This window comes from Pristis pectinata, chromosome 2, assembly GCF_009764475.1.
Source record: "Pristis pectinata isolate sPriPec2 chromosome 2, sPriPec2.1.pri, whole genome shotgun sequence".
Classification (NCBI taxonomy): domain Eukaryota; kingdom Metazoa; phylum Chordata; class Chondrichthyes; order Rhinopristiformes; family Pristidae; genus Pristis; species Pristis pectinata.
Window position 1 is genome coordinate 101319948 of NC_067406.1, and position 27185 is coordinate 101347132.

At 42.4% G+C, this 27185-nt stretch overlaps 1 protein-coding gene across 5 annotated transcripts in view; it reads right to left on the reverse strand.

The window, feature by feature from the left end:
• spock3 (SPARC (osteonectin), cwcv and kazal like domains proteoglycan 3) overlaps positions 1–27185 on the reverse strand; it is a 379982-nt gene that overhangs the window by 191714 nt on the left and 161083 nt on the right. For all 5 annotated transcript variants that reach the window (XM_052037688.1, XM_052037669.1, XM_052037679.1 and 2 more), the window contains one exon: positions 12238–12352. In XM_052037688.1, the coding sequence (XP_051893648.1) occupies positions 12238–12352 (115 nt within the window). The remainder of the gene's footprint in view (positions 1–12237; positions 12353–27185) is intronic.

Here is a 27185-nt window from a genome sequence, read left to right on the forward strand (position 1 = left end):
TGGGTGAATGCATGCAGACTTTTCCCCACAAGTTTGGGTGAGACTAGAACTAGAGGACATGGGTTTAGGGTGAAAGGTGAAATATATCAGGGGAATCTGCGGGGGAACTTCTTCACTCAGAGGGTGGTGCGAGTATGGAATGAGCTGCCAGCAGAAGTGGTGGATGTGGGTTCAATTGTAACATTTAAGAGAGGTTTGGATAGTACATGGATTGGAGGGGTTTGGAGGGATTATGGTCTGGGTGCAGGTGGATGAGAGTAGGCAGAAGATTAGGTTAGCATGGACTAGATGGGCCAAAGGGCCTGTTTCTGTGCTGTAGTACTCTATGACTCTATGAAAGTGGGTCGCTCTGTTGATGATAGATAAACCTTCCTTGTCTAGTTATCAATATTGTTTCTCTGCTTTGGAAATGGTCCTTCAGGTAAGACTAATCTGTCAGTTACTTCCATACATGAAAACAATGTAAATTTACTATCAAAAATGGAAGGTTGCTGTACTGGGATAGTCCAAACTAAATGTTAATTATTGAGTACTATTTGAATGTTTACCCAACTCAGTCTTCTGGTAAGTAGGAAACATGTCAAGGGTTTTGAAGATATATCCTCAATCAGAGGTAAATGATTGGTACAGTTCAGTCACTAAATTCAAGCAGTTCAACGGCACTGGCTTCCGGTAATCTCTTCAGTTCTTCCCTGTTATTGTCCTTCAGACTGTAAGTTGCAAATTGTGCTTTAAAGAACCTGGGTGTAGTATTTTCTTTCAGGTGAATCTCAGCTTTCGTTCCATACTTGCTTCCAAGGTCATTATGAAACGTGTCAAGATACTTATCAAATACAATTGATACATACAATTTCTTTATGCTCTTGGTCTCTCCCAAATTTACCTTCATCTATGGCGGCCAGTTTCAGTCTATCAAATTTGAGCCTTGATTTGGAACAATCAGAAGAGGCACCTTTGCTTCACTTTCACCACTTCTCGCTCTAACTTCACATATCCTAATACCTTGGTCCTTTCTCTGGAGTAAGCACGAGGGAAGGCAATGAACCTTTAAGTTTCACCACATCATCAATGTCACTTAAATTCCTACTTACACATTACTTGTGTCACATTCCATTGACACTCCCTTTTCTTCAATGTATACTGATATATAAAAAGGATCAGGAGTACTTTAACGGTGAAAAACGTCGATATGAGCCATTGTGAATTCCACCTTTCTCACTAAGTCTACGTATATAATGCCCTTTATGATTCTTCCTAACGAGCTTCACACTGCTAATTTGTCTCAGCTTTCCATGGTCACTGCTGATAGATATTGCTTGATGCCATAATTATGGCAAACAGGCTCTGTATCTGCATTCCTGAGCTTGATATTGCATGCTGGCATAGCTATCACACTTCTTCTTTGGGTAGCTCTTTCCTTTTTCTAAAGCTGCCCTAAAGCTATCCTGTTAACACTCTTTGAGTCTTTTTTGGGTCATGTTCCAAATTCTGTACTTGCGCAATCGCTGTCTCCTTTGCGCAGGAAATATCAAGTATCTACCTGAAATCCACCTTGATGTACATGCATCTACGATTCCATAAAACATGTGTTCCTGCAACAACTCCTCTAAACTTTAATTATAGTTAAGTGTCCAGTAATTCATCTCTAATCTGCTACAAAATTTGCAATGGCTGTTATATGAGGAGGCTCACTTGTGCTGTACAACTAATTTGACCATCTCTTCAAATCTCTTAACTCCCGGATTGGCTGCAGCCAGCAAAGGTTTTATTAGCATATGTCTTAGCATCTATGGAAATGAGCAAAATGGACTTCCTCTTCCAGGTTGCAAAACTGTTTACAGCTAAATGCTTTCCATCCTTTCTACATATTCAATCCACGATTAAGCTGAACCATTAAAAGAACCTCAGCTTCCATTTGTGGTCATCTTGATTTGTCAATGTCTTGACACAATTAATATAAACACAAAAGACTCAATCAATCAAATTCAACTTTGTTTCACTAAACCATTCTGCCTCACATCCCTTTCATCCTCTGTCAACAATTATCATAACAGCACCATTCTATCTGCACAAACAATAAGTAACACAGCACTATCAACCAGTTGCTTTTGTGTAGGAAGTCATTTGATTTCAAGACATCATCCAACCATTGGAAGGAATTGATCTTCTTCTTTGGCAGTCCCTTAGGATTAAGGATAACTTGCTTCTTCTTTGGTTCTGAGATAACTGAGGAGGCCAATGTGGAAACTGTAGATCCTTCCACTGATAGGATGAGAGGTAGTTGATGGGGCGGGTTGGTGAATAGTTTGTGAGGTGGTATGCTCCATCTACGGTTCATGCAGGTCTCTTATGTGCTCCGTATGCATGGGAATGAGATCCATCAATTGACAAAGACTGTGGAAAATCCTTCTTAAATTTGGCTGCCTTCAGGAATTTGTCTCTGTTCTACAAGTGCTGCATGATAATCAGAGCTAACCAGTGATCATAGACCCAATCTCAATATCCTTTGTCTCAACAAGGCTGTGCCATTCCTTCCACACTTTTGTCAATCTTTCTTACCACAATATTGCATCTTTAATAAGCTTCCAACTGGAGTGGAGATAATCCACAAGAAAAATGGAACACTATTCAACCTGTGCCACCTCAATTCCAGAACCAAGGCTATCCTAAGCTCCTGCCCTTCCCATGCCATAGTGTGCAGATCCAACACTGGCCTCATCAACCACCTCGAAATCCATAGAGCCAGAGTGGAAACAAGTCATCCTCGACACCAAGAGATAGCCTAAGAATACAAGGAGACAATATTGATGACCGAAACATAAACTCAATTTCTGTCTTCTTAAACCAGAATTGTTTTATTTTTTAATTTAAACTCTATGATAGGGTTACAGGAGAGATTAAAAGATGAAAGAGATATTAGTGCAGGATGAAAGCAGGTGGTAGTTCACAATTAAAGTGTGATCAGTGCAGTTGGATGTTAGAATTGGAAGAAATCAAAGCACATCAGGAAGGCAGATCCAGATCACCGATTTCTGGGTTTTACATTGACAGAACAAGGTACAGATATTCTACTTCCAGGAGGCTGGCTGACACTTTAAATATACCAGGAGTCTGTAATATGATCAGTTTTGCAAGGTTTACTACAGCTTGCCATTCTCTCAGGACCTGAAAACCTGGCAACTGAAGCAAAGTGAGCACAGCTTCAGAGAGAGAATGTCACTGTTGCAATGCTGGTGGGCTCGTGGGAGTGCAGGAATGCTTTCCTCCACACCACCACCCAAGATCTCCCCTCCCTATCAACAGACTACTAGCCCCGTACAAAGACTCTTACAACTCATTGATCAGAGGATGAAATCTCCCCCTCCAGCATGGGAGAACAAAGCAACCCAATAGTCTGGGCCAGAGATGGACCTACCTGCGCCTATGCTCTCCTGGGTGCTTTGAGCCATCAAGAAATGCAAAAAAGAGTTTCTGTGTGAATGCAGCAAAGAAAAGGTATGCAATCTAACAAAAACTTCACCACATCTTCAAAGCTATAGTTCTAATAATGAAAGCCAATTATCAGTGGCTAGATACCTGCTGAGCAGAGTTATTTACTTGCCTATGCAACCTTAAAAAGGAATGCATTTGTTGATAATGATGCTCAATAAAAGTCCATCTGAATCAAATTCAAGAATAAAGCCAATGTGTGAAGATGTTTTATAATTTAACAGTCGGTAGACAAAGTTTTGTGCACCATTGGTGAATATTTAAGTCTTAACACAACTTGTGGCTTATGTGATTTTTTTTATAATTCCATATTTGAAAGACTCCTAACCATTCCTTGATAAATTGCCCATGTCCCAGATATCTTTTTGATGCAAATGGAAGTTGCCTCATTTCCCATTCACCAACTCACATCCCTGACTGCCAAGCACACTCCCAGCAAGACAAATACCAACCCCAACCACAAATTCGAACTCAATCACCAATCCCATGCCATCTACTATAATTCCCCCATGATCATTAGTAACTGATACTTGCCAAACCACCCTTATCCATACATGGTCTTGATATCTCTAAACTCAAACAATGTTGACCCATACTTCTTCATTGGCACATTGTGCAGAAGCAAAGTCTGAATGAAAAAGTGCAAAAGGAATGCACAAAACTCCTAACTTGGGTCCATAGACAAAATAACTTGCTTTCCCCACCTCTGCTTCCCAAGAATCCCAACAGGAATGAATGGGATCTTCAATCATAAAGGTGATTCCCTCCTGGATCAAACATTTGGTTCTGCTGCTGGTCTCCACGTGGACATCAGTATTGAAGCATGAAGATAGGTGCATGACATCAGTTACTCAGTTAGTCCATTTTAGTCTAAAACTGACTTGTGTCTAAACCACAAATGCGAACATGCGAATAGAATCACTGATCACGGTCAGCAAGATTTAACCTAATAAGACATACCTAAGTGAAAAAATGACCTGGTTTTGTATGATTTCCAGTATTGCAGTACCTGAAGATGCTTTTTGGTGAATGTATTAGAAATAATGAACTATGTTGGTTAACACTGTACTGTTCAAGAGTAGTTTACCACGTTTTACTCAAAACTACTTTATCTTTCTTGCAGATAGTAACTTAATCTGACCCAGAGTCAAAATGTACTTTTTAACTGATATAATTCACTTGAATTACTACCTTGGAAACGTCATGAACATCAGTTTGATTATCTAACACTGTCTGAATTCAAGGACACTATTTAATACCTTTAAGCCCTTTGAATGCTGAACTAAATAATACACTTTATAATATTGAGAGAACTTAATGACCCTCATATGTTCAAAGATAGATATTTTAAAAATTATTTTGGTTTAATTAACTTCAAAGTTTATAAGATATTTTTACCTGACAGCATTGCTCATGATTCTTAATATTTGCTTATAGCAAAGAATGTTATAATATCTTTCTTGAACAATAATTTATGAATCATTTTCCCATGTAAGCTACTGAGCAATTTGCAGATCTTTTGTTCAAAAATCCATTTACATGCCCTTAAAAACACTTATTATTGTTCCGGTGAATATTTTTGCAAGGTTGCCACAGTTAAACTACGAATGCAATGTCCAAAGAACAGCTGATGCATACAATATAACACAAGAATAGGGATTAAAATTGTGGGAAGGATTTAAATGAATTTAGCAATGAGAGTGGGTGCAAGGACTCCCTGGCATGTTCTTCTTAGGCAGTCCCTTGGGATTGAGGATGACTTGCTTCAACCCTGTTTTATGATTCCTGAGTTGGCTGATGAGGCCAATATGGGCAATGCAGACTCTTCCATGGATGAGACAGGAGGTGACTGAAGGTGCAGGTGGGTGCATAGTTTTTGAGGTGGTGTGCTCCTCCCACCACTTAATAAGGGTGTGCTCTTAAGTGCTCCCAATGCATGTGCAAGGTTCTCAATACCATTGCGAATGCTCCTTCTCTACCTTAAAATGGCATGGACCAGAGATTCCCAGGAGTCAGTGGGGTTGTTGCATTTCTTGGAGGAAGTTTTGAGCACATTTGACCTGCTGGTCTTCTCCCAACACAGAGTTCAAGAGTTGTGTGTTTCAAGAGTCTGGTGTCAGGTAAACAACATGGCTTGCCCAACTCAGCCAACTAAGAGGAACTAGGGCCTCAGTGCTGGGGTTGTTGACCTAGGGGAGGATGATGACATTAGTTAGCTTATCCTTCCAGTGAAATTGTAGGACAATGTAGAGATAATATGGTGGTATTTTTCTAGGGCCTTGAGATGCCTGCTGCAGGTACTCCAGGTTTTAGAAGCATATAGCAGGACAGTGATCATTGCTGCACAATCGATGTTGAATTTTGTGCTATGTCTGAGTTCTTGATCATCAAATTCCCTTTTCCATAACAGACCAAAGGCTGTGCTGGCACATTACAAGTAGTAGTGAATTTCATCATTGACATTTACCTTCAATGAGAGCTGGCTCCTGACATATGGGAAGTGATCCACATTTTTCAACGTGTTGCCGTGAACCTTTATTATTGAAGTGCTGTGGAGCAGGTTGGGACAGGACTTTGGTCTTGCTGATGTTGATTTGCAAGGCCAATCCTCTCTTATTATTCAGTGAATAAGTCAACAATATCTTGGAGCTCAGCCTCCTAGTGGTTACAAACAGAAGTGTCATCTGTACCCTGCAGTTTGACCACTGAGATCTGGATAACCTTGGTTCTGCAGTGTAGTCACTGTAGGTTGAATAGTTTTCCATTAGTTCTGAAGATTAGCTTCACTTCAAAGGGAAGTTTGCTGGAGGTGAGAGGCAACATTGCAGCAAGAGTGACTAAAATATTGGGACAATGATGCAGTCTTGTGTGACACTGGTTGTCAATGAGGTTGGTTCTGCTGTAGACCCATTGGTTAGTATCACGGTTTGCATGTCATCATGGAGCAAACAAATGATAGAGATGAATTTCTGTGGACAGCTAAATTTGAGGAGGGTGCTCTACAATCCATCCCAAACTACTGTTCCCTGTATTCGTTGTGGAGTTATTATGAGTCCTAGATGATGCATTTAGATGGATGAAATTCTCACTGCAATTCAGGAAGCTGCTTTTTGGTCACAAGGAAGAACCGGTTGAGTGATGACTTTTCCTGTGGCAGACAACAGGGAGAATCCTCTGTAGTTACCACTGTCAGACATCTCCTTCTTGAAGATAATTATGATTATGGCATTTCTCTGGTCCCCTGGTAAATCCTCCTCTTCCCAAATGCCAGCTATGGATTTGTGGCTGAAGCTCTTCACTATCAAGTTTTAAAGATTTCAGTGGGAATGCTGTTGGCTCCTAAGGCTTTGTTATTTTTGTGTTGTGATATAGCCTTCTCAACCTCCTGTTGGTCAGGTGTGGAGCAAGGCTGGCTCGAAGAGGTCACTGTGGGATTGAGTCAAGGGTGCTCACGTGAAGGATAGAGACTTGGCTGCGGAGGTTTTCTAAGTGATCCAGCATTCACTTACTGCCTCTCTGTCCCTGATTATTTTAACCCTGTTCTCGGCTTAATCTATGTATTGTCCTTATAAGCTAGTGAAGAAATTGCTGGGGCCCTGGCAAAGATTTTTATATCGTTGTTAGCAACAGGTGAAGTACAGGAAGATTGGAGGGTGGCTAATGTTGTGCCTTTACTTAATAAGGGCTGCAAGGACAAGCCAAGGAACTATAGGCCAGTGAACCTGGCATCAGTGGTGGAAAAATCACTGGAGGGAATTCTGAGCAACAGGATCTACTTGCATTTGGAAAGGCAAGGACTAATTGGGGATAGTCAGCATGGCTTTAAGTGTGGGAAATTGTATCTCATGAATTTGACTGAGCTTTTTTGAAGAGGTGACCAAGCAGATTGACAAGAGCAGGATGATAGACATTGTCCAAATTGACCTTAGCAATGCCTTTGACAACTTCCCGCATGGTAGGCTGGTCTGGAAGGTTAGATCGCATAGGATCTAGGGTAGGTACACAATTGGCTTGGTGGTAGAAGTCAGAGGGTGGTAGTGGAGAGTTATTTTAGAGATTGGAGGCCTATGGCCAACAGTATGCCACAGGGACCAGCGTTCAATCCACTGTTGTTCATCAACTATACTAATGATTTGGATGAGAATGTAGTTGGCATGGTTCAGGCTGGGGCTTTCTTCCCTGGAGTATAGGAGACTGAGGGGTGACATTATAGATGTTTATAAAATGATGAGGGGCATTGATAGGGTGAATGGTCACAACCTCTTTTCCCAGAATAGGAGTGTGAAAAACCAGAAGGCATAGATTTAAGGTAAGAGGGGAAAGATTAAAAGGGGCAAGTTTTTCACATGGAGGTTTGTGGATATATGGAACGAGCTGCTGGAGGAAGTGGTAGAGGCAGGTACAATTAAAACATTTAAAAGACATTTAGACAGGTACATGAATAGGAAAGATTTAGAGGGATGTGGGCCAAATGCAGGTAGGCAACTTGCTCAGCATGGATGAGTTGGGCTGAGGAGTCTATTTATGTGGTGTATAACTCTGTGACCCTATGACTGCAATTTAACCATTTTACCCACAGCATCAGCCTTGTGAATCAAGTAAGCCTTTCCTCCCTGCAGTATTTAGAACTAGATAAGGCAACCTAAATGGGGTGTAACAAGCTTTGACATAAAATCAACTTTGTACTCTCCTTTTAATACATTTTGGCACACTCAAAATTCGGCAGCTTCCCGAGGGCAATTGGAACAATACTGTAATAATCGAATGATTGCAACCCAAAAATTAATCACCATCAGCATTCCTACTACTCAGTTCAAAAAAGCCACAAACAATGCTGGATGTCCCTCCTGACTTTGCAAGTGGAGCAATCATGGGAATTGTTAAATGATCTTTCCTGCTGTCGTAAATTGTGAAATTATTTTGGTGATTCAAGAAATTACATTCTAAGAGGTGATTTTATTACCAATTTCTCCCAAATATGGACCATTCATAAGGCAAGGAAGACAATCATATGAAGTATTTTCTAATAGTTGATAGGGAAAAAATCATGGCATCTGTAGCAGCCAGAGAGACATCAAGTATCCCATCAGGCTTTAGGAGGATACTCCGCTGGCTAGCAAGAGATGTTGGAGACTACAGAATAAAGATGCACTATGAAGGAAGGTCATGTAATAGACACCTGGTCAGTCTCAATTGAGAACACAGCTGAGACAGCTATACAGCCCTGTACATCCCATTGTAAACATCCACTGTGAGCTATCTGGAGGACAAAACTAGCAGTTTGGATGGGGATGTTTGGGACATGACATTTTGTGGAAGAGGACATTTGATGGATTACAAAAGCTCAGATAAACAGTCTGGTAATTAAGGAACCAAATGGTTAAAATAATTGCAGGATGGTGCCAGCAGGAATTTGAAGAAGTTAAAGAAACGCATACTTGTGTGGATAAGGACTGGAATTACAGCTATGTAAATGGCTACAAAGAACTAATTAATATTTGGACAGTATGCAAAAGAATGTATAAAAAGGAGATTTATGAGATGATCAGCAGCAGTGATTCTGGAGAACGACTACTGAAGAAGGCGACCCTGAGTCAGGGACTCAGAGAAGAATGTGCCAAGATCGAAACAGGTTCATTAAGAGTGGATAATATCTGAATACAAGCAGTGAATTTAGGAAGTCGTGAAAATAAACTACAGAGTTGTGTAACTAAAAGAGTTCTGAAACTAAAGAGTTAATGGGTCTCGTTTGAAACTATGTATTGAATCTTTGAGTTGTTTGAACCAATTGCAATTAATAAAGAAGTATAGTTGTACGGCAAAGTCATTATCTGGTGTGTTTTATCGTGTGCTGCATTTAACTGGCAATACATCCTTAAAGGCTTTCATAGCTTAAAACCCAGACTTTCCTGGCATCAGTGAGCTGCTGGGACTTGCCACCCACTCTCACCTCGCACTCACTTTGATGATGATTACGTTGAGTTCAATGTAAAATTCCTTTTAGATTCCTGCTTAGTGGCAAGCCTTTGCAAAGCACATGGCCTAAATGACAGAAATTCCATCGTGAGGTAAGCCAGAACAAGCCCCACCTTCTGAGACACTGAAAACCTTGAGAGCTAAATAAGCCCTGCCTTCTTACCTAACAGACTTTCAAAACTGTCAAGCTTACTTAGTACTAAACCAAAGGAGGTCTTTCAATCCATTAGGTTCATGCCAACTCCCAGGAGAGCAATCCCATCAATTCCATTATACCATCTACTTATTTCCCCACAGCTCTTCAACTAATTCTCCCTCACATGCCACTTACCTCTCTAAGTGATAACTTACAGTGGTCAATTAATCTATCAGCACATCTCTGGGTTGTGAGAGGAGGCCAGAGCACCCCGATAAAACCTGCATGATCACAGGAAGATCATGCAAACTCTACACAACTGAAGTCAGATTGAACCCAGGTTCCTGGAGGCGTGAGTTACCAGGTTTAATGGCTGTACAACTGTGCTGCCCTATGGATGTTTGTAAATGTCTTTGACAATCAGAAACATTAAAAACTTAGTGATTTTTTTTAAGAGGAACATTGAAAAACAATTAAAATGTTTGAATTTAACAAATTAATTTAAAGAAGTAAACTACCTCTTACCTTGATACTTCTAGCCATCCCTCTCCACTGAAGCAAAGGTACTGCTTTTATACCTGGCTTACCTGGTGCAGCTTCAGCAGGGAAATTCTCCTGCATTTAATGTTGGAGACTTGGGGCAATTGGGGGGCAAAGACTGGTCAAGAAGCTTAGCACTTGTGTATTTGCTTGGAAATTCTGAACTTCCTGACATATATAAGAAATGTCATCAATTCCATACGGAATTGTTGGCACTTTGCACAAAAATCAGAGTCAATGAATTTCTTTCTAAACATGGCAATTGTTTCTCATAGCTAATATGCACACACAGAGATTCTACAAACAGTAAGGTAGCAAATAATCAGTTAAATGAATTTGATAATGAAGTATTGGCCATAGGTTGGTTAGTGGGAAACTTGATTCTGAATCTGAAGGTTGTGGTTTCAAATCTTATTCAAGAGACATGAGCAAAAGAATCTGTACTGAACCTTCCATGCAGTGGAGGGATTGCTGCATTGTTGGAGGCACTGTCTTTCAGATATTCTCTCAGGTTATAAATATAAACCATTTAATGGCATTATTTTGAAGAATAGCTGGGTTATTTTCCCTTCTGTCCCAAACAATATTTATCTCCAATCAACCTTATTAAAACTGACTCTTCTCACATTACTATTTATGGAAGTTTGCTTTGCGCATATCGGCTGCCACACTTCCAACATTACAATCGTGGCTACACTTCCAGGAGTTCTCCATTAGATGTAAAGTGTTTTTAGATGCCCTGAGGTTATGGAAGGCTTTGTTTAAATGTTTTGCTTTGGTTACTTAAAAATCCTTGAGCAAGAGGTGAAAGAGTAGGACAAATCTGCTTTGAATCATGAAATGGGATCTATGACTTGCTGAACAGGCAAATCAGACCTTGAATTAAAATTTCTTCCAAAAGATAACTTTTCCAACAATCCTTTGTACTTTGATGTGCCAGCCTTGACTTTGACTGAAAATTTCCTCTGTGATACTTCAAAGTAACTTTTGGCTATTGTGTTTAAACCTTTTTTATTCTGATGTAAGAGTACAAAGCTGACATGTACATGATGTTGCTGTAGATTTTTAGCCTCCTTTTTGGAAATTAGATACTCAGCAGTTCTACTTGAGATATAAATGTGGATTTAGCCCCAAACATTTGTCAGATTATTATGCTTCTTAGCTACATGCTGATTTAAATATAAATCTGAATAAGAGTCATATTGAAGACTAATGCAGTGAGAAAAAGTCATTTACATGGACAGGTAATAAAGCAAGATCACTGATTATTTGGTATATTAATGTTTACTGTACCTTTACCATATTATCTACTTAGCAATACTTTGCCCATAAAAGAAAGCCTACAATGGCCTGGAAGTTTAATTTTATTCTCATTATCAGTCTAGACTAGCCTGGTGTAATGCTGTAAATTGTTTACACAATCAAGTAGCAATTACCATCAGCCGTGTTCAGAGTTAGGCACAAGTGCAGTATCACAGACCCATATGCATTATTCTAAACAATTTTCAGTATTGTCTGGTGGTTATAGATAGATAAAGGTAAAAAAGTATGCTGCACATGTCCTAATCATTTTGTTTTGTTTAGTCAGAAGAGTATCTATTTGAAAATTGTATTTACCCAATTTAAACCAATCAAGACACACAATAATTACTATGACGCTGTGGAATACTATGTTAAATCTTCTTAAGTTACATAAGCGTTTACAGGGCAGACATTCTGAGGGATCCCAAACAATGGCTCCAGAGGAGAATCTTGGAAGCCCATGAAACAGAGAAAATATGCAGAACTCTTATGGAACTTCAATGACTTTGAATGCCTTTTTCTGATAAACCTTGAGTGTTTTGAGAATTAATAAAAGCAGCATTTGCCTCACATAGGATTTACCATTTGGTAAAGACCAAATACATAATATAATGTACAAAACTGGAGGAGATTTGAAATAAAGACTCCTTATTATATGCAAAATACATAAATGATCCCATTATTTAGTTGTTAATTGTATAACATTAGCAAAATATACACGCCTTGAAGCTTTGATGAGGACAAAATTAACTAGCAAGTGAAAAATAGTAAAAATGTGGTATCAGTTAACTTACCTGTGTGTTAGTCTTCTGTGACTAATGCAAATCACTCGATGGTTGTCTTGAGTGATGCATACCTTGTGCCGGCTGCATTTCACATTTAGACAAGGATCTTTAGCAGCATCTAATCCTGGAGAAAGTAATTAGAAAGAAGACATTAAATATTATACAAAACAAGTAGAATGTTTGTGGTTGCAGATTGCAGTCATAATGGCTAAAAAAATGAAACTAGAGTGTCTACAACAGCTGTTAATTCCAGGCCTAATTGTAGGTGGCATTTTTTGTTTTAAACTTTAGGAAAAAGATGGTTAGAACAGTTGAACTTTTTGCTAAAAATTGCAGTTGAGGTAGCATCTATAAGTAGTTTTTTAGAAAGAATTCAGTAGTTGCATAGGTCATTGCATAGTAAATGCTGGTTAAAAGCTATTTGCAATGTTACTTGGGTTTAACCTCGGTTGCTCACACACAAAAAAATACTGGTAGAGACTCATTTTGATAAATGGCCAGTTTCTGCCCTGTAATGTTTTTGACTTCATATAAATAGAGAAAATAATGTGTAAGGTACCTAAGGTATGAGCCAGTAACATAACAAATTAGCTCCAGGAATCTCATTTTTTATGGTGCTATTTTTGCTTGATAGATCTCAAAAGAAAAGAGCGATAGGTGGAGTACATTTGTATTGCTCTTTGCTGTGTGGTACTGCCAGTGCTTCAACACAAGCCACTTCAAAAGCAGAGATCACTGTCTAAAATAGTGCATTCCCTTTCTAGTGTAAGAAATCATCACAAATGATGTCCATTATAATTGAACTTCAGTGACACATTCATGTAGACGATACTGAAAACTATGAAAAATGACTCTGAATATCGCTCTTAACCACCAGATACACTGAGACCTTTGTAAATCTATAGTTATTAAACATCCTTACAACCTGGCACAAAATGTGAATGCATTAGTTTTCATTTAATGCTGATCTAGTAAAGCACAATGACAAATGTGATTCAACAATGACCTGCACCTGTGAGGAAGTCCACAAATGTTTTGCTTTCTTTGGCTACTTTCCAAAGAAAATTAGTTTCCTGTGGCATGATGACATTTGATATGATTAATGACATTTCCACCATGTGGGCACATAACCTGAGTAAACAGACCAATAGAAGCAGGAAGTATCAGGAAGTGCCAATGTGCGAATTATGTTCTTCCCCAGTTTTGCTCAGTATAACAACTGACCATTGTTTAGGATAAGTGATAGTTGTTTAGGATAGCTTAGGATAAGTGCTTGATGGTCAGCACAGGCTCAATGAGCCATATAGCCTATTTCCATGCTCGATGACTCATTATTAACTGTAGTTTGTGGAAACTTGTTATCCACAAATGGATTTAAAAGATTTTATGGCATTTGATGAAGAGCTGGAGAGTTATCTTCAGTGCCTTGGTCAATAGTGTACCCTCAATCAACATCAATGAAATAGGTGGCACAGTGGTGTAGCTAGTAGAGCTACTGCCTCACAGCTCCAAAGCTCATGTTCAATCCTGACTTCTGGTACTGCCTGTACAGACTTTCACATTCTCCCTGTGATTGCATGGGTTTCTTGTGATCCCAAAGACATGCAGGGTGGTAAGTTTATTGGTCACCGTAAATTCCCCCTCACATAGGTGAGCGGTAGACTTGAGTTGCGGGTGGGTGCAGAGAGGGGCAGTGAACCTGAATATGGGGAGAACAGAATGGGAATAGGTTAGGCTAAGTGCCTGATGGTCAGCACAGGCTCAATGAGCCATATGGCCTATTTCCATGCTCGATGACTCATTATTAACTGTAGTTTGTGGAAACTTGTTATCCACAAATTGGCTACATGTTTCCCATATTATAGCTCACGAAACTTCCAAATGTATCTCATTGGCTGTAAAGTTATTCAGTACATTTTATTAATGACACTTAGTTTTTCTTCTGAGACAGATTGACCTTCCAGAAAAGATTGATCACAATAGAATTTATGAGATAATTCATGAAAGTAGAAGTTTAGGGTAAAAAAAAAGTGATCTGCAAACTTCAGACACTCCTCATTCATTCAATAACCCATCATGATGCAACTGATTGCCCCTTTGCAATGGCATCAATGACTCTATGAGCTACCATTTGTATCTGTTTTTTCCAGTTTGTTTCTGCTTAACTGATCCTCCATGACTGAGTCAAATGTGTGCTGTATTGCCACAGATAACATTTAGTCATGTAGAAAGGACTCACTCAAGATGCCTCACCAAATAATTTTCCTTTGATAAATTATTTTGGCATCCCTGTGAATAATTCCCCTACCACATCCTATACCACCTTCCCAACAACAAATTTAGATATCTACACCATACAATGAGTTAAATTTGGGGATAATGGCTCATGGAATCACAGAATAGAGACAGATCTTCAGCCCCACTGAGTCTGGGTCAACCAGCAAGCCTCCATTTACACCAATCGAACAGTAATCCTACTTTATTTTCCTTACACTCTCATCAACTTTCCCTAGATTCTACCACTCATCTACACACTAGGGGCAATTTACAGTGGCAAATTAACCTACCAAACCACACTTTTTTGGGATGTGGTAGGAAACTGGAGGAAAACCCACATGGTCACAGGGAGAATGTGCAAATTCCACACAGACAACACTGGAGACCAGGATTGAACCCCAGTTGCTGGAGCTGTGAGGCAGCAGCTCTACCAGCTGTGCACTTCTGCTGCCCAACTGTACTCACTCCTTGTATTTTGGGGAATCGTATAATTCAAGAAATTGGTGACCCTAGCATGGTGTTGTAACGTTTCTCTTGAGGTAAATATGTTAAAGAAAACAAAGTTTGGCTACTCACTTAATATACTGTATGTTGTTCATCCAATTGAGTATTGTTACTTATAATATCCCGAGATAGCTAGAAATGAAACTGTAGTGTAAAATCTGTCGTTGATAGCAGTTATAGTCATCGAAAGTGCAATTCTCATAGTAGCGATACCTATAATACACTACCAGTTGAGTGGTGCAAAAAAGCATCACATATTGATGACTGATCTTATTGATGCTGTGCTGCTGTCTCACAGTTCCAGCATCCTGGGTTTGATCCTGACCTCTGGTGCTACTTGGGTGCAGTTTGCACATTCTCCTTGTGAGTTTCCCTGCAGGTGCTCTGGTTTCCCCCCACATCCCAAAGGTATACTGGTTGGTATATTAATTGACCACTGCAAATTATGCCAAGTGTTGATGAGTGGTAGGAGAATCAGGGGAAGTTAATAGGCATGTAGAAAGAATAGGTTACAGGAAATTAAGTCGGGGAACAGGATCGCTGTGAGAACTGGCATAACTTGATGGGCCAAAAAAAGCTTCCTTCACTGTTATAAGGAAATATCATCTTTTCCTGGGGCAGCTAAAGGCAGGATTAACTTCATTGTCGACTGTGGGCTTCAATGGCTGGTACTTCTTCATTTTAGCTCACTCTAATCTAGGGGTATCTTTCATTAAAATCCCAACATGGGTTCTCTAGAATGAGGTGATGAGGTGGGCAATGAATGGTAACAATGGAATTGTATAGCAGGTATATACTGAGATAGTGGGCAGACAGAAATAATGAAAGCAAAATGAAAAAAATGAGAATTAGGATTTTAGCCAAATCTAATAGTTCAAGTGTAGCATTTATTCTTTTCCATTTTAACTGGAGTAACAAATAACACTGGTCCTTTATTTTATCAACACAACTAGAAATTTGTCCCGGCTCACTTACAGTACATGTACAGAAAAAATGGGAGATCGCTTCGTGCTCTGTGTTTGAAATTCAAATCAACCGAATTTGAGGTGCATAACAAATTGAGCACAGGCAACCAATGAAGAGCTTCTATCCCAATATTCATATCAAGCCGTACTTCAGTGTTAATCACAAAAGGTGTCATAATGCAAAAAATAATTTATCGCCTGGCATAATCTGAGCCTATCTCACTTTCTGCTTGCTTCCGGACTGCCATGGAACAAATGGAACTTTCTACCTTATTTCTGGAAGATCAATTAAGTGAATTCTGAAAGCTTATCAGCAAGGCACAGCAGGCTAATTATAACATTCGTGTTATCAAATTATATGCATTCCCATTAATTATAGCTGTTTGTTATAGAATAAATGTAAGTCAAATATGACAATATTTAAGTGCTTCTTATGTTTATAACTGACTTCAAGCCAGGAACCGATTAACAACCCAAGAACGCAGCAACTATTCCCACAGGGCTGGAAACAAAAGAAAAGAGAAACATGAATTTATAAAGGGCTTTTAACGACCTCAAAACATCCCAAGTTGCATTGCCGCTAACAAAATATTTGTTGTGTAGTTACTGATATAGTGGGAAACATGGAAGCTAATTTGCATAGTCTAAATGATAGGAATCAAAAACCTATTTTAGTGATGTTAATTAAGGAAATGTCCACAACACCAGCTTTTCACGACCAGTAGAATGTTTACTTTTCTTCCTCACACTGCTGTCAAACCCCACCATGCCAAATGAGTCCAAGCAATCATTCTCTATCAGTAGATATTTATCCCAGCCCTTGTTAATTGTCCTAGATCCCAGCATCCTCTCAGTGTTATTACACTCCCACATTCCTCTCTGTTGCCAGATATAGGCTCTCCCAAATGTGCTCCCAGATCATGTATTTTCCTTCAGTATTGCCATAACTCAAGAACTAACACTTATTGCTTCTAGGATCCAGGATCACATTTAAGTTCTTTATTATACTATACCCTGACTCCAGAACTTCTTTCCCAGTGCGTTCGGAGTGTAAAGCTTTCTTTAACATTCTGCGGTATCTTCCAGTTCATAATATCCCTATAAATACTGGGAATGCTCTTCCAATGCTTGAACACTCCAAAGCCCCAATACTGCAATTTCTATGAGGGAGAAATTAGGTCACAATGGAACACAAGTAGTCAGATCACCTGTGCCCTATTAACCTGGTGCAGGGTGCACACAGGGCTTTTCCTTTATAGAATCTGCCCAGGAGATGTTGGAGCAGTGGGTCCCTCACAGGTATGTGGAAAGTATTTAAAAAGCTTGCGTGTTTCGCAGGCTTTTCCTTTACAGAATCAGCCCAGGAGACGTCGGAATGGCGGGTCCCTCACAGGTACGTGAAGAGTATTTAAAAAGCTTGTGTGCTTCGCGGGCTTTTCCTTTACAAAATCGGCCCAGGAGACGTTGGAGCAGTGGGTCCCTCACAGGTCCGGGCTAATTTAGAAGAGCCAATAAAAAGGAGGTCATGTCAAGTGGAGCGGCCATTTTGGAGCGGCCATTGTCAGAGTGGACAGAGTCAGAGTGAGTGGCTTTGGCACAACAGGCTTCGGCATCAAGAGGCGGAGGGCATCTGCAACAACACTGGTGAGTAGCTGGTAAGTAAAGGAAAGGTAAGGTTTACTGTTATTGTTATAATCTTTTAAGTAGACTACAGCTAGGTAGGAAAAAATAGCTCAGATGGAGGACAAGGCGATGTGCTGCAGCTGCATAATGTGGGAGCTAGTGGAACTTGCTGTGGTGCACGGTGACCACATCTGCAGTAAGTGCTTGAGGCTGGAGGAACTTTGGCTCAGAATTGATGAGCTGGAGTCGCAGCTTCAAACACTGCAAAGCATCAGGGAGGGAGAGAGTTATGTAGATGCTGTGCAATGGGAGGCAGTCACCCAACTTACAGCAAGTACTTCTACGGTCCAGGAGGCAGATAGATGGGTACCTGTCAGGGGAGAGAACAGGAACAGGAAGACAGAGCAGAGGACCCCAGAGGCTGTTCCCTTCAAAAACAGGTATTCCACTTTGGATGCTGTTGAGGGGTTGACCTCCAGGGATCAAGCGGCAGTAGCCAGGTCTCTGGCACTGGGACCAGTCCTGCTGCTCAGAAGGGAAGGGAGGAGAAGAGGAGGGCAATAGTGATAGGGGACTCGATAGTCAGGGGAACAGACAGGAGGTTCTGTGGACGTGAGCGAGAATCCCGGATGATATGTTTCGTCCCAGGATCCAGGGTCCAGGATGTCTCTGATCGGGTCCACAGCATTCTTGAGTGGGAGGGAAAGCAGCCAGAAATCATGGTACATATTGGTACCAATGACATAGGTAGGAAGGGGGATGAGGTCCTGAAAAGTGAGTTTAGGGAGCTAGGCAGAAGGCAGAAGAACAGGACCTCAAGGGTAGCAATCTCGGGTTTGCTGCCAGTGCCACGCGATAGTGAAGTTAAGAATAGGAGAGGATGGCAGATGAATGCGTGGCTGAGGAGTTGGTGCAGGGGGCAAGGTTTTAGATTTTTGGATCATTGGGATCTCTTCTGGGGAAGGTGGGACTTGTACAGTGTGGATGGGTTACACCTGAACTCAAGGGGGACTAATCTCCTTGCAGGCAGGTTTGCTAGTGTGGTTTGGGAGGGTTTAAACTAGTTTGCATGGGGGATGGGAACCCCAGGGATAGGTCAGTAGAAGAAGTGCATGGAGTAAAGTCAGATCTAACATATAGGGAGGCTTTGAGGAAGGAGAAGTAGAGTGTAGGGTATAAAAGTAGTAAGGTGGATGGGCTAAAGTGCAATTACTTAAATGCAAGAAGCATCAGGAATAAGGTTGATGAACTGAGAGCTTGGATAAATACATGGGACTATGATATTGTGGCTCTTGCAGAGACTTGGCTGTCACCAGGGCAGGAATGGATATTGAATATTCCTGGATTTCAGTGTTTTAAAAGGGTTGGGTGGGGGGGGGGGGGGTGGAGAAGAGGAGGAGGGGTGGCGCTCTGGTCAGGGATACTATTACAGCTGCAGAGAGGGTGGATAATGTAGAAGGATCCTCTCTAGAGTCAGCATAGGTGGAAGTTAGGAACAAGAAGGGAGCAGTTACTCTACTGGGAGTAGTCTATAGGCCCCCTGGTAGCAGCAAGGATACTGAGGAGCAGATCAGGAGGCAGATTTTGGAAAGGTGCAAAAATAACAGGGTTATCATCATGGAAGACTTCAACTTCCTAAATATTGATTGGCACCTGCTTAGTACCAAAGGTTTAGACAGGGCAGAGTTTTTTAAGTGTGTCCAGGACGAATTCCTGTCACAGTATGTTGACAGGCTGACCAGAGGGAATGCCATGTTAGATCTAGTATTAGGTAATGAACTGGGTCAAGTGACAGATCTCTTGGTGGGTGTACATTTGGGGGACAGTGACCGCTGCTCCCTAACCTTTAGCATTGTCATGGACAATGATAGGAACAAAGAGGACAGGAAGATATTTAATTGGGGAAGGGTAAATTATGAGGCTATAAGGCTAGAACTTGCGTGTGTAAATTGGGATGACATTTTTGAAGGGAAATGTACTATGGAGATGTGGTCGTTGTTCAGGGATGTCTTGCAGGATGTTAGGGATAAATTTGTCCCGGTGAGGCAGAGAAAGAATGGCAGAGTGAAGGAACCATGGGTGACAAGAGAGGTGGAACAACTAGTTAGGAGGAAGAAGGCAGCATACATAAGGTATAGGCAGCAAGGATCAGATAGAGCTCATGAGGAATATAGGGTAGCAAGGAAGGAACTTAAGAAGGGGCTGAGGAGAGCAAGAAGGGGACGTGAAAAGACCTTGGTGAATAGGGTTAAGGAAAACCCCAAAGCATTTTTCACTTATGTGAAGAGCAGAAGGATGGTAGGAGTAGAGGTAGGACCGATCAGAGACAAAGGTGGGAAGATGTGCCTGGAAGCTGTGCAAGTGGGTGAGGCTCTCAATGAATACTTCTCTTCAGTATTCACCAAGGAGAGGGGCATTGATGACGCTGAGGACAGTGTTGGTAAGGTTAATGTTCTAGAGCATGTTGATATCAAGAGGGAGGATGTGTTGGAGCTGTTAGAAAATATTAGGACAGATAAGTCCCTGGGGCCCGGCGGAATATTCCCCAGGCTGCTCCACGAGGCGAAGGAGGAGATTGCTGAACCATTGGCTAGGACCTTTGAGTCCTCATTGTCCATAGGAATGGTACCGGAGGATTGGAGGGTGGCAAGTGTTGTCCCCTTGTTCAAAAAAGGTAGTAGGGATAGTCCAGGGAATTATAAACCAGTGAGTCTTACATCTGTGGTGGGCAAGCTGTTGGAAAGGATTCTAAGAGATAGGATCTATGGGCATTTAGAGAATCAGGGCCTGATCAGGGACAGCCAGCATGGCTTTGTGAAGGGCAGATCATGCCTCACAAGCCTGATAGTGTTCTTTGAGGAGGTGACCAGGCAGATTGATGAGGGTAGTGCAGAGGATGTGATCTACATAGATTTTAGTAAGGCATTTGACAAAGTTCACACATGGTAGGCTTCTTCAGAAGGTCAGAGGGCATGGGATCCACGGAAGCTTGGCCGTGTGGATTCAGAATTGGCTTGTCTGTAGAAATCAGAGGGTTGTGGTGGAGGGAGTGCATTCAGATTGCAGGGCTGCGACTAGCGGTGTCCCACAAGGATAGGTTCTGGGACCTCTGCTTTTAGTGATTTTTACAAATGACTTGGATGAGGGGGTAGAAGGGTGGCTTGGCAAGTTTGTAGATGACACAGAGGTTGGTGGTGTTGTGGATAGTGTGGAGGATTGTCAAAGATTGCAGAGGGACATTGATAGGATGCAGAGCTGGGCTGACAAGTGGCAGATGGAGTTCAATCTAGAGAACTGTGAGGTGGTACACTTTGGAAGGACAAACTCCAAGGCAGAGTACAAAGTTAATGGCAGGTTTCTGGGTAGTGTGGAAGAGCAGAGGGATCTGGGGGTTCATATCCACAGATCACTGAAAGTTGCCTCACAGGTGGATAGGATAGTTAAGAAAGCTTATGGGATGTCCGCATTCATAAGTCGTGGGATCGAGTTTAAGAGCCGCAAAGTAATTTTGCAGCTCTACAAAACTCTGGTTAGACCACACTTGGAGTACTGTGTCCAGTTCTGGTCACTTCATTATAGGAAGGATGTGGAAGCGTTGGAAAGGGTGCAGAGGAGATTTACCAGGATGCTGCCTGGTATAGAGAGTATGCATTATGAGGAGAGAGTAAGGGAGCTAGGGCTTTACTCTTTGGAGAGGAGGATGACAGGAGACATGATAGAAGTGTACAAAATATTAAGAGGAATAGATAGAGTGGACAGCCAGCGCCTCTTTCCCAGGGCACCAATGCTCAATACAAAAGGGCATGGCTTTCAAGTAATGGGTGGGAAGTTCAAGGGAGATATCAGAGGAAGGTTTTTTACCCAGAGAGTAGTTAGGGTATGGAATGCGCTGCCTGGCGTGGTGGTGGTGGCCGGTACATTGGTCAAATTCAAGAGATTGCTGGATAGCATATGGAGGAATGTAAAATAGAGGGATATGTGGGAGGAAGGGGTTAGATAGTCTGAGGTGAGGTTTGAAGGGCGGCACAACATTGTGGGCTGAAGGGCCTGTATTGTGCTGTACTGTTCTATGGTTCTATGATATAACGTTTGTGTTACACCTCATTCGCATCATCTCACTATCCAGGCAATGCTAACAATGCTGTTATTGTTTTAAAGCACATTCTTAAGCCAAATTTCCTGATTAGCCGCAACAGTTAAAAGTAACACACCAATTGAACTAATGTCTACACACTTACTTTTTGCTTGTATTCAGTGGTGGGAGTCATTCTAAAAGCCTTATACATATAGTCAAAGCTATGACAGAGCAGAAAGCCCAATATTCAAGTCTGGATCTGGGCACCCCAGTCAGCAAGTTGGAGAGACCTTTTATTCACAGACACCCTCGAAACTTCCAGCCATGTCAAGAAGCAGTAAAATGCCAAGGGAGATGCCCCAAGAACATGGACACAGAGAAATTCAGCGATCTCACACACAAAGTCAAGGTCAACAAAAGCATTATCAAACTTAATTTGCATGCGCCCCGCCCCCCCCCAACCCCTTCTTTCTTAATAGCCACTTGGAATCAAAGTGACTTGCCCTCACTACACCTGCAGGTTCTGAGATTTTCGATGAGGCCAATGTGTGACCTATAAACTATGTCACATGTGAAGCTGGAGGTGCTTGATATGGCAGGTGGGAGAGGAGTCTGTGAGATGGTGCACTCCTTCCACAACTTATGCTGGGCTTTTCACCACTTATGCTTTCTTCAGAAGCTTGGACATGGCTCCTCCACTTGAGCTGTCATGGGCCAAGGTGTAGCCATGGGCACTTGCATGGGCCCCAGTTATGTCTGCCTTTTCATTATCTACGTGGAGCAATCCATATTCCAAACCTACACCGGCAATGTTCCCCATCAACTTCTCCGCTACACTGACGACTGCATTGGTGCCGCTTCCTGCACCAATACGGAGCTCGTCAATTTCATCAACCGCCCCAACTTCTACCCCGCCCTCAAATTCACTGGGTCCATCTCCAACACCTCTCTCCCCTTTCTTTATCTCTCTGTCTCCATCTCAGGATACGGATTATCCACTGATGCCTTCTACAAACCTATTGACTCCCATAGTTACTACACCTCTTCCCACCCTGTTGCTTGCAAGGATGCAATTCCCTTTTCTCAGTTCCTCCATCACCCCGCATCTGTTCTCATGGTGAGGCTTTCCACTCCAGGACATGGGAGATGTCCTCCCTTTTCAGAAATCAGGGTTTCCCCGAACTGCTGTCGATGCAGCCATCACGTGCATCTGTTCTATTTCCCGTACGTCTACCTCGCCCCATTCCCTCCAGGCATAACAGGGATAGAGTTCCCTTAGTCCTCACCTACCATCCCACCAGCCTATGTACTAATATATCATTCTCTGCAACTTCTGCCATCTCCAACGAGATCCCATCACCAGGCACATCTTCCCCTCCCCCCTCCTCTCCACTTTCCACAGGGATCACTCTCTCCATGACTCCCTTGTCCACTCATCCCTCCCCACTGATTCCCCTCCAGGCACTTATCCCTGCAACCGCGCCAAGTGATACACCTGCCCCCCTCCTCCCTCATCACCATTCAGAGTCCTAAACAGTCCTTCCAGGTGAGGATCTCCTTCACATGTGAATCCATCGATGTTATTTATTGCATCCAGTGCTCTCGGTGTGGCCTCCTCTACATCGGTGAGACTCAATGCAGATTGGGGAACCGCTTGATTGAGCATCTTCATTCCATCTGCCATAACAGCCAGGATCTTCTGGTGGCCAACCATTTTAATTCCACTTTCTATTCCCACACTGGCATGTCTGTCCACGGCCTCCTCCACTGCTGAGTTGAGGTTAGATGCAGATTAGAGGAATAGCACCTCATATTCTGCCTTGAACATCGATTTCTCTAACTTCCAGAAACCACTCCACTCTGTCCCTTCCCTCTTTTTCTTCCTGATCCCATCGGCCCCCATCAACCTATCTCTTTCCCCTTCTCCACCCTTCCCATCTGCCCATCACCGACACATTCCTCCCACTGGTTCCCCTCCTCACCTCCTTCCCTTTATTCCACGCTCCACTGTCTTATCTTATCAGATTCCATCTTCTTCAGCCCTTTATTAATTCCATCTATCACCTCCCAGCTTCCTACATCATTCCCACTCTCCCCCTTCCCCAACATATCACACCCCCCCCTCACCTGGATCCACCCATCATCCACCAGTTCTTGCTCCACCCCTTCCCCCCACCTTTTTATACTGGCTATGTCCCCTCTTTCTTTCCAGTCCTGATGAGGGGTCTCAAACCGAAACATTGACTGTCCATTTCCCTCCATAGAGATGTTGCCTGACCCGCTGAGTTCCTCTGGCTCTTTTGTGTGTTGCTTCAGATTTCCACCATCTGCAGTCTTTTGTGTCTCCATGTTTCCCAGGTGTGAGTGACAACTGTTATACTTTTTCATGGAGGCTTTGAACACAACCTCTGTCCACTTGGTAATCCTTTCCCATGAGAGCAGAGAATAATGTCTGTTTCAGGGATCTGGTGGCAGGCAAGGAAAAGGCATGGAACTGCCCCTTGGAGCCAAATGAGTAAATTAGAGCCTCAGTAATGGATACATTAGCCTGGTGTGGACAGTGACAATGGTTTGCTTATCCTGCTGGCACATTTGGAGAATTGTGCTGAGACAGCATTGATGGTGTCCTTTCAGTGTCCAGAGGTGACGGCTGTGGGTATGGGGTATGCCACATTTTAAAAGCATACAAGAGGATAGGAATCACTGCTGCCTAGTGGACAATGAGCCTTTTTCCGTATTTCAGGTCTTGAACTTCAATACCCATTTTCTCAATTAACCAGAGACCGCACTGATACTTGAAGGTAATTATTGATTTCTGTTTTTGCTCACACAGGGCTCCTGAGATTTGGGAAGTGGTTGATGTTTTCTGGTATCCTGTTGTGGAACTTTGTTATTAGAGGGCAGTGTTGAGCAGCATGGCAAGTTGGTTGAGAACTTTGTTTAGCAGGTGTTAAGTGTAAAGATAATCCTCTCATACACTTCAGCACTCAATAACTCAGAACTCAGCCTCAAAATGCTTGCCTACGCAAGTGTCATCTGCATAATCACAGCTGACATCTTAAATTGGAATAACATTAGTTCTGGAGTGGATTAAATAGTTTCATTCGTAGTGATGTGAACCATAGAACCATAGAACAATACGGCACAACACAGGTCCTTCGGCCCACCATGTTGTGCCGCCCTTCAAACCACACCTAAGACTATCGAACCCCTTCCTCTCACATATCCCTCTAACTTAAATTCCTCCATATGTTTATCTAACAATCTCTTGAACTTGTCCAATATATCAGCCTCCACCACCACCCCAGGCAGCACATTCCATGCACCAACCACTCTCTGGGTGAAAAACCTCCCTCTGACATCACCCTTGAACTTCCCACCCATTACCCTGAAGCCATGTCCTCTTGTTTTGAGCATTGGTGACCTGGGAAAGAGGTGCTGGCTGTCCACTCTATCTATTCCTCTCAATATCTTGTATACCTCTATCATGTCTCCCCTCATACTCCTTCTCTCCAATGAGAACAGCCCTAGCTCCTTTAGTCTCTCATAATCCATACTCTCTAATCCAGGCAGCATCCTGGTAAATCTCCTCTGCACCCTTTCCAATGCCTCCACATCCTTCCTATAATGAGGCGACCAGAACTGGACACAGTACTCTAAGTGTGGCCTAACCAGAGTTTTGTACAGCTGCATCATCACTTTGCAGCTCTTAAAATCGATCCCCTGACTTATGAAAGCTAACATCCCATAAGCTTTCTTAACTACTCTATCCACCTGCGAGGCAACTTTCAATGATCTGTGGATATGAACCCCCAGATCCCTCTGCTCCTCTACACTGCCCAGAATCCTGCCATTTACCTTGTACTCTGCCTTGGAGTTTGTCCTTCCAAAGTGTACTACCTCACTCTCCTCTGGATTGAACTCCATCCGCCACTTGTCAGCCCAGCTCTGCATCCTATCAATATCCCTCTGCAAGCTTCTACAGCCCTCCACACTATCCACAACACCACTGATCTTTGTGTCATCTGCAAACTTGCTAACTCAGCCTTCCACCCCCTCATCTAAGTCGTTAATAAATATCACAAAAAGTAGAGGTCCCAGAACCAATCCCTGCAGGACACTACTAGTCACAGCCCTCCAATCCGAATGCACTCCCTCCACCACGACCCTCTGCTTTCTACAGGCAAGCCAATTTTGAATCCACACAGCCAAGCTTCCCTGGATCCCTTGGCCTCTGACCTTCTGAAGAAGCCTACCATGCAGAACCTTGTCAAACGCCTTACTAAAATCCATGTAGACCACATCCACTGCACGACCATCATCAATCTTCCTGGTCACCTCCTCAAAGAACCCTATCAGGCTTGTGAAGCAAGATCTTCCCTTCACAAAGCCATGCTGGCTGTCCCTAATCAGTCCACGTTTCTCCAAATGCTCATAGATCCTATCTCTTAGAATCCTTTCCAACAGCTTACCCACCACAGATGTAAGGCTCACTGGTCTGTAATTCCCTGGACTATCCCTACTACCTTTTTTGAATAAGGGGACAACATTCGCCACCCTCCAATCCTCTGGTACCATCCCCGTTGACAACGAGGACTCAAAGATCCTAACGAACAGTTCAACAATCTCCTCCCTTGCCTCACAAAGCAGCCTGGGGAATATTTCGTCAGGCCCCGGGGACTTATCTGTCCTAATATTTTCTAACAACTCCAACACATCCTCTTTCTTAATATCTACATACTCTAGAACATTATCCTCACCTACACTGTTCTCAGCATCATCAAGACCCCTCTCCTTGGTGAATACTGAAGAGAAGTATTCATTGAGAACCTCACCCACTTCCACAGCTTCCAGGCACATCCTCCCACCTTTGTCTTTAATCGGACCTACCTTTACCCTAGCCATCCTTCTGCTCTTTACATACGAGAAAAAAGCCTTGGGATTCTCCTTAACTCTACTCGCCAAAGCCTTTTCATGTCCCCTTCTTGCTCTCCTCAGCCCTTTCTCAAGCTCCTTCCTTGCTACTCTATATTCCTCATGAGCCCTGTCCGATCCTTGCTGCTTACACCTTATGTATGCTGCCCTCTTCTTCCTAACTAGTTGTTCTAGGTCTCTCGTCACCCACGGTTCCTTCACCCTACCATTCGTTCTCTGTCTCACCGGGACAAATTTATCCCTAACATCTTGCAAAAGATCCCTGAACATCGACCACATCACCATAGTATATTTCCCTTCAAAAATGTCACCCCAATTTACACTCCCAAGTTCTCACTTTATAGCCTCATAATTCGCCTTCCCCAATTAAATATCTCCCAGTCCTCTTTGCTCCTATCCCTGTCCATGACAATTCTAAAGGTTATGGAGCAATGGTCACTGTCCCCCAAATGCTCACCCACTGATAGATCTGTCACCTGACCCGGTTCATTACCTAAAACTAGATCTAATATGGCATTCCCTCTAGTTGGCCTGTCAACACACTGCGTCAGGAATCCGTCTTGGACACACTTAACAAA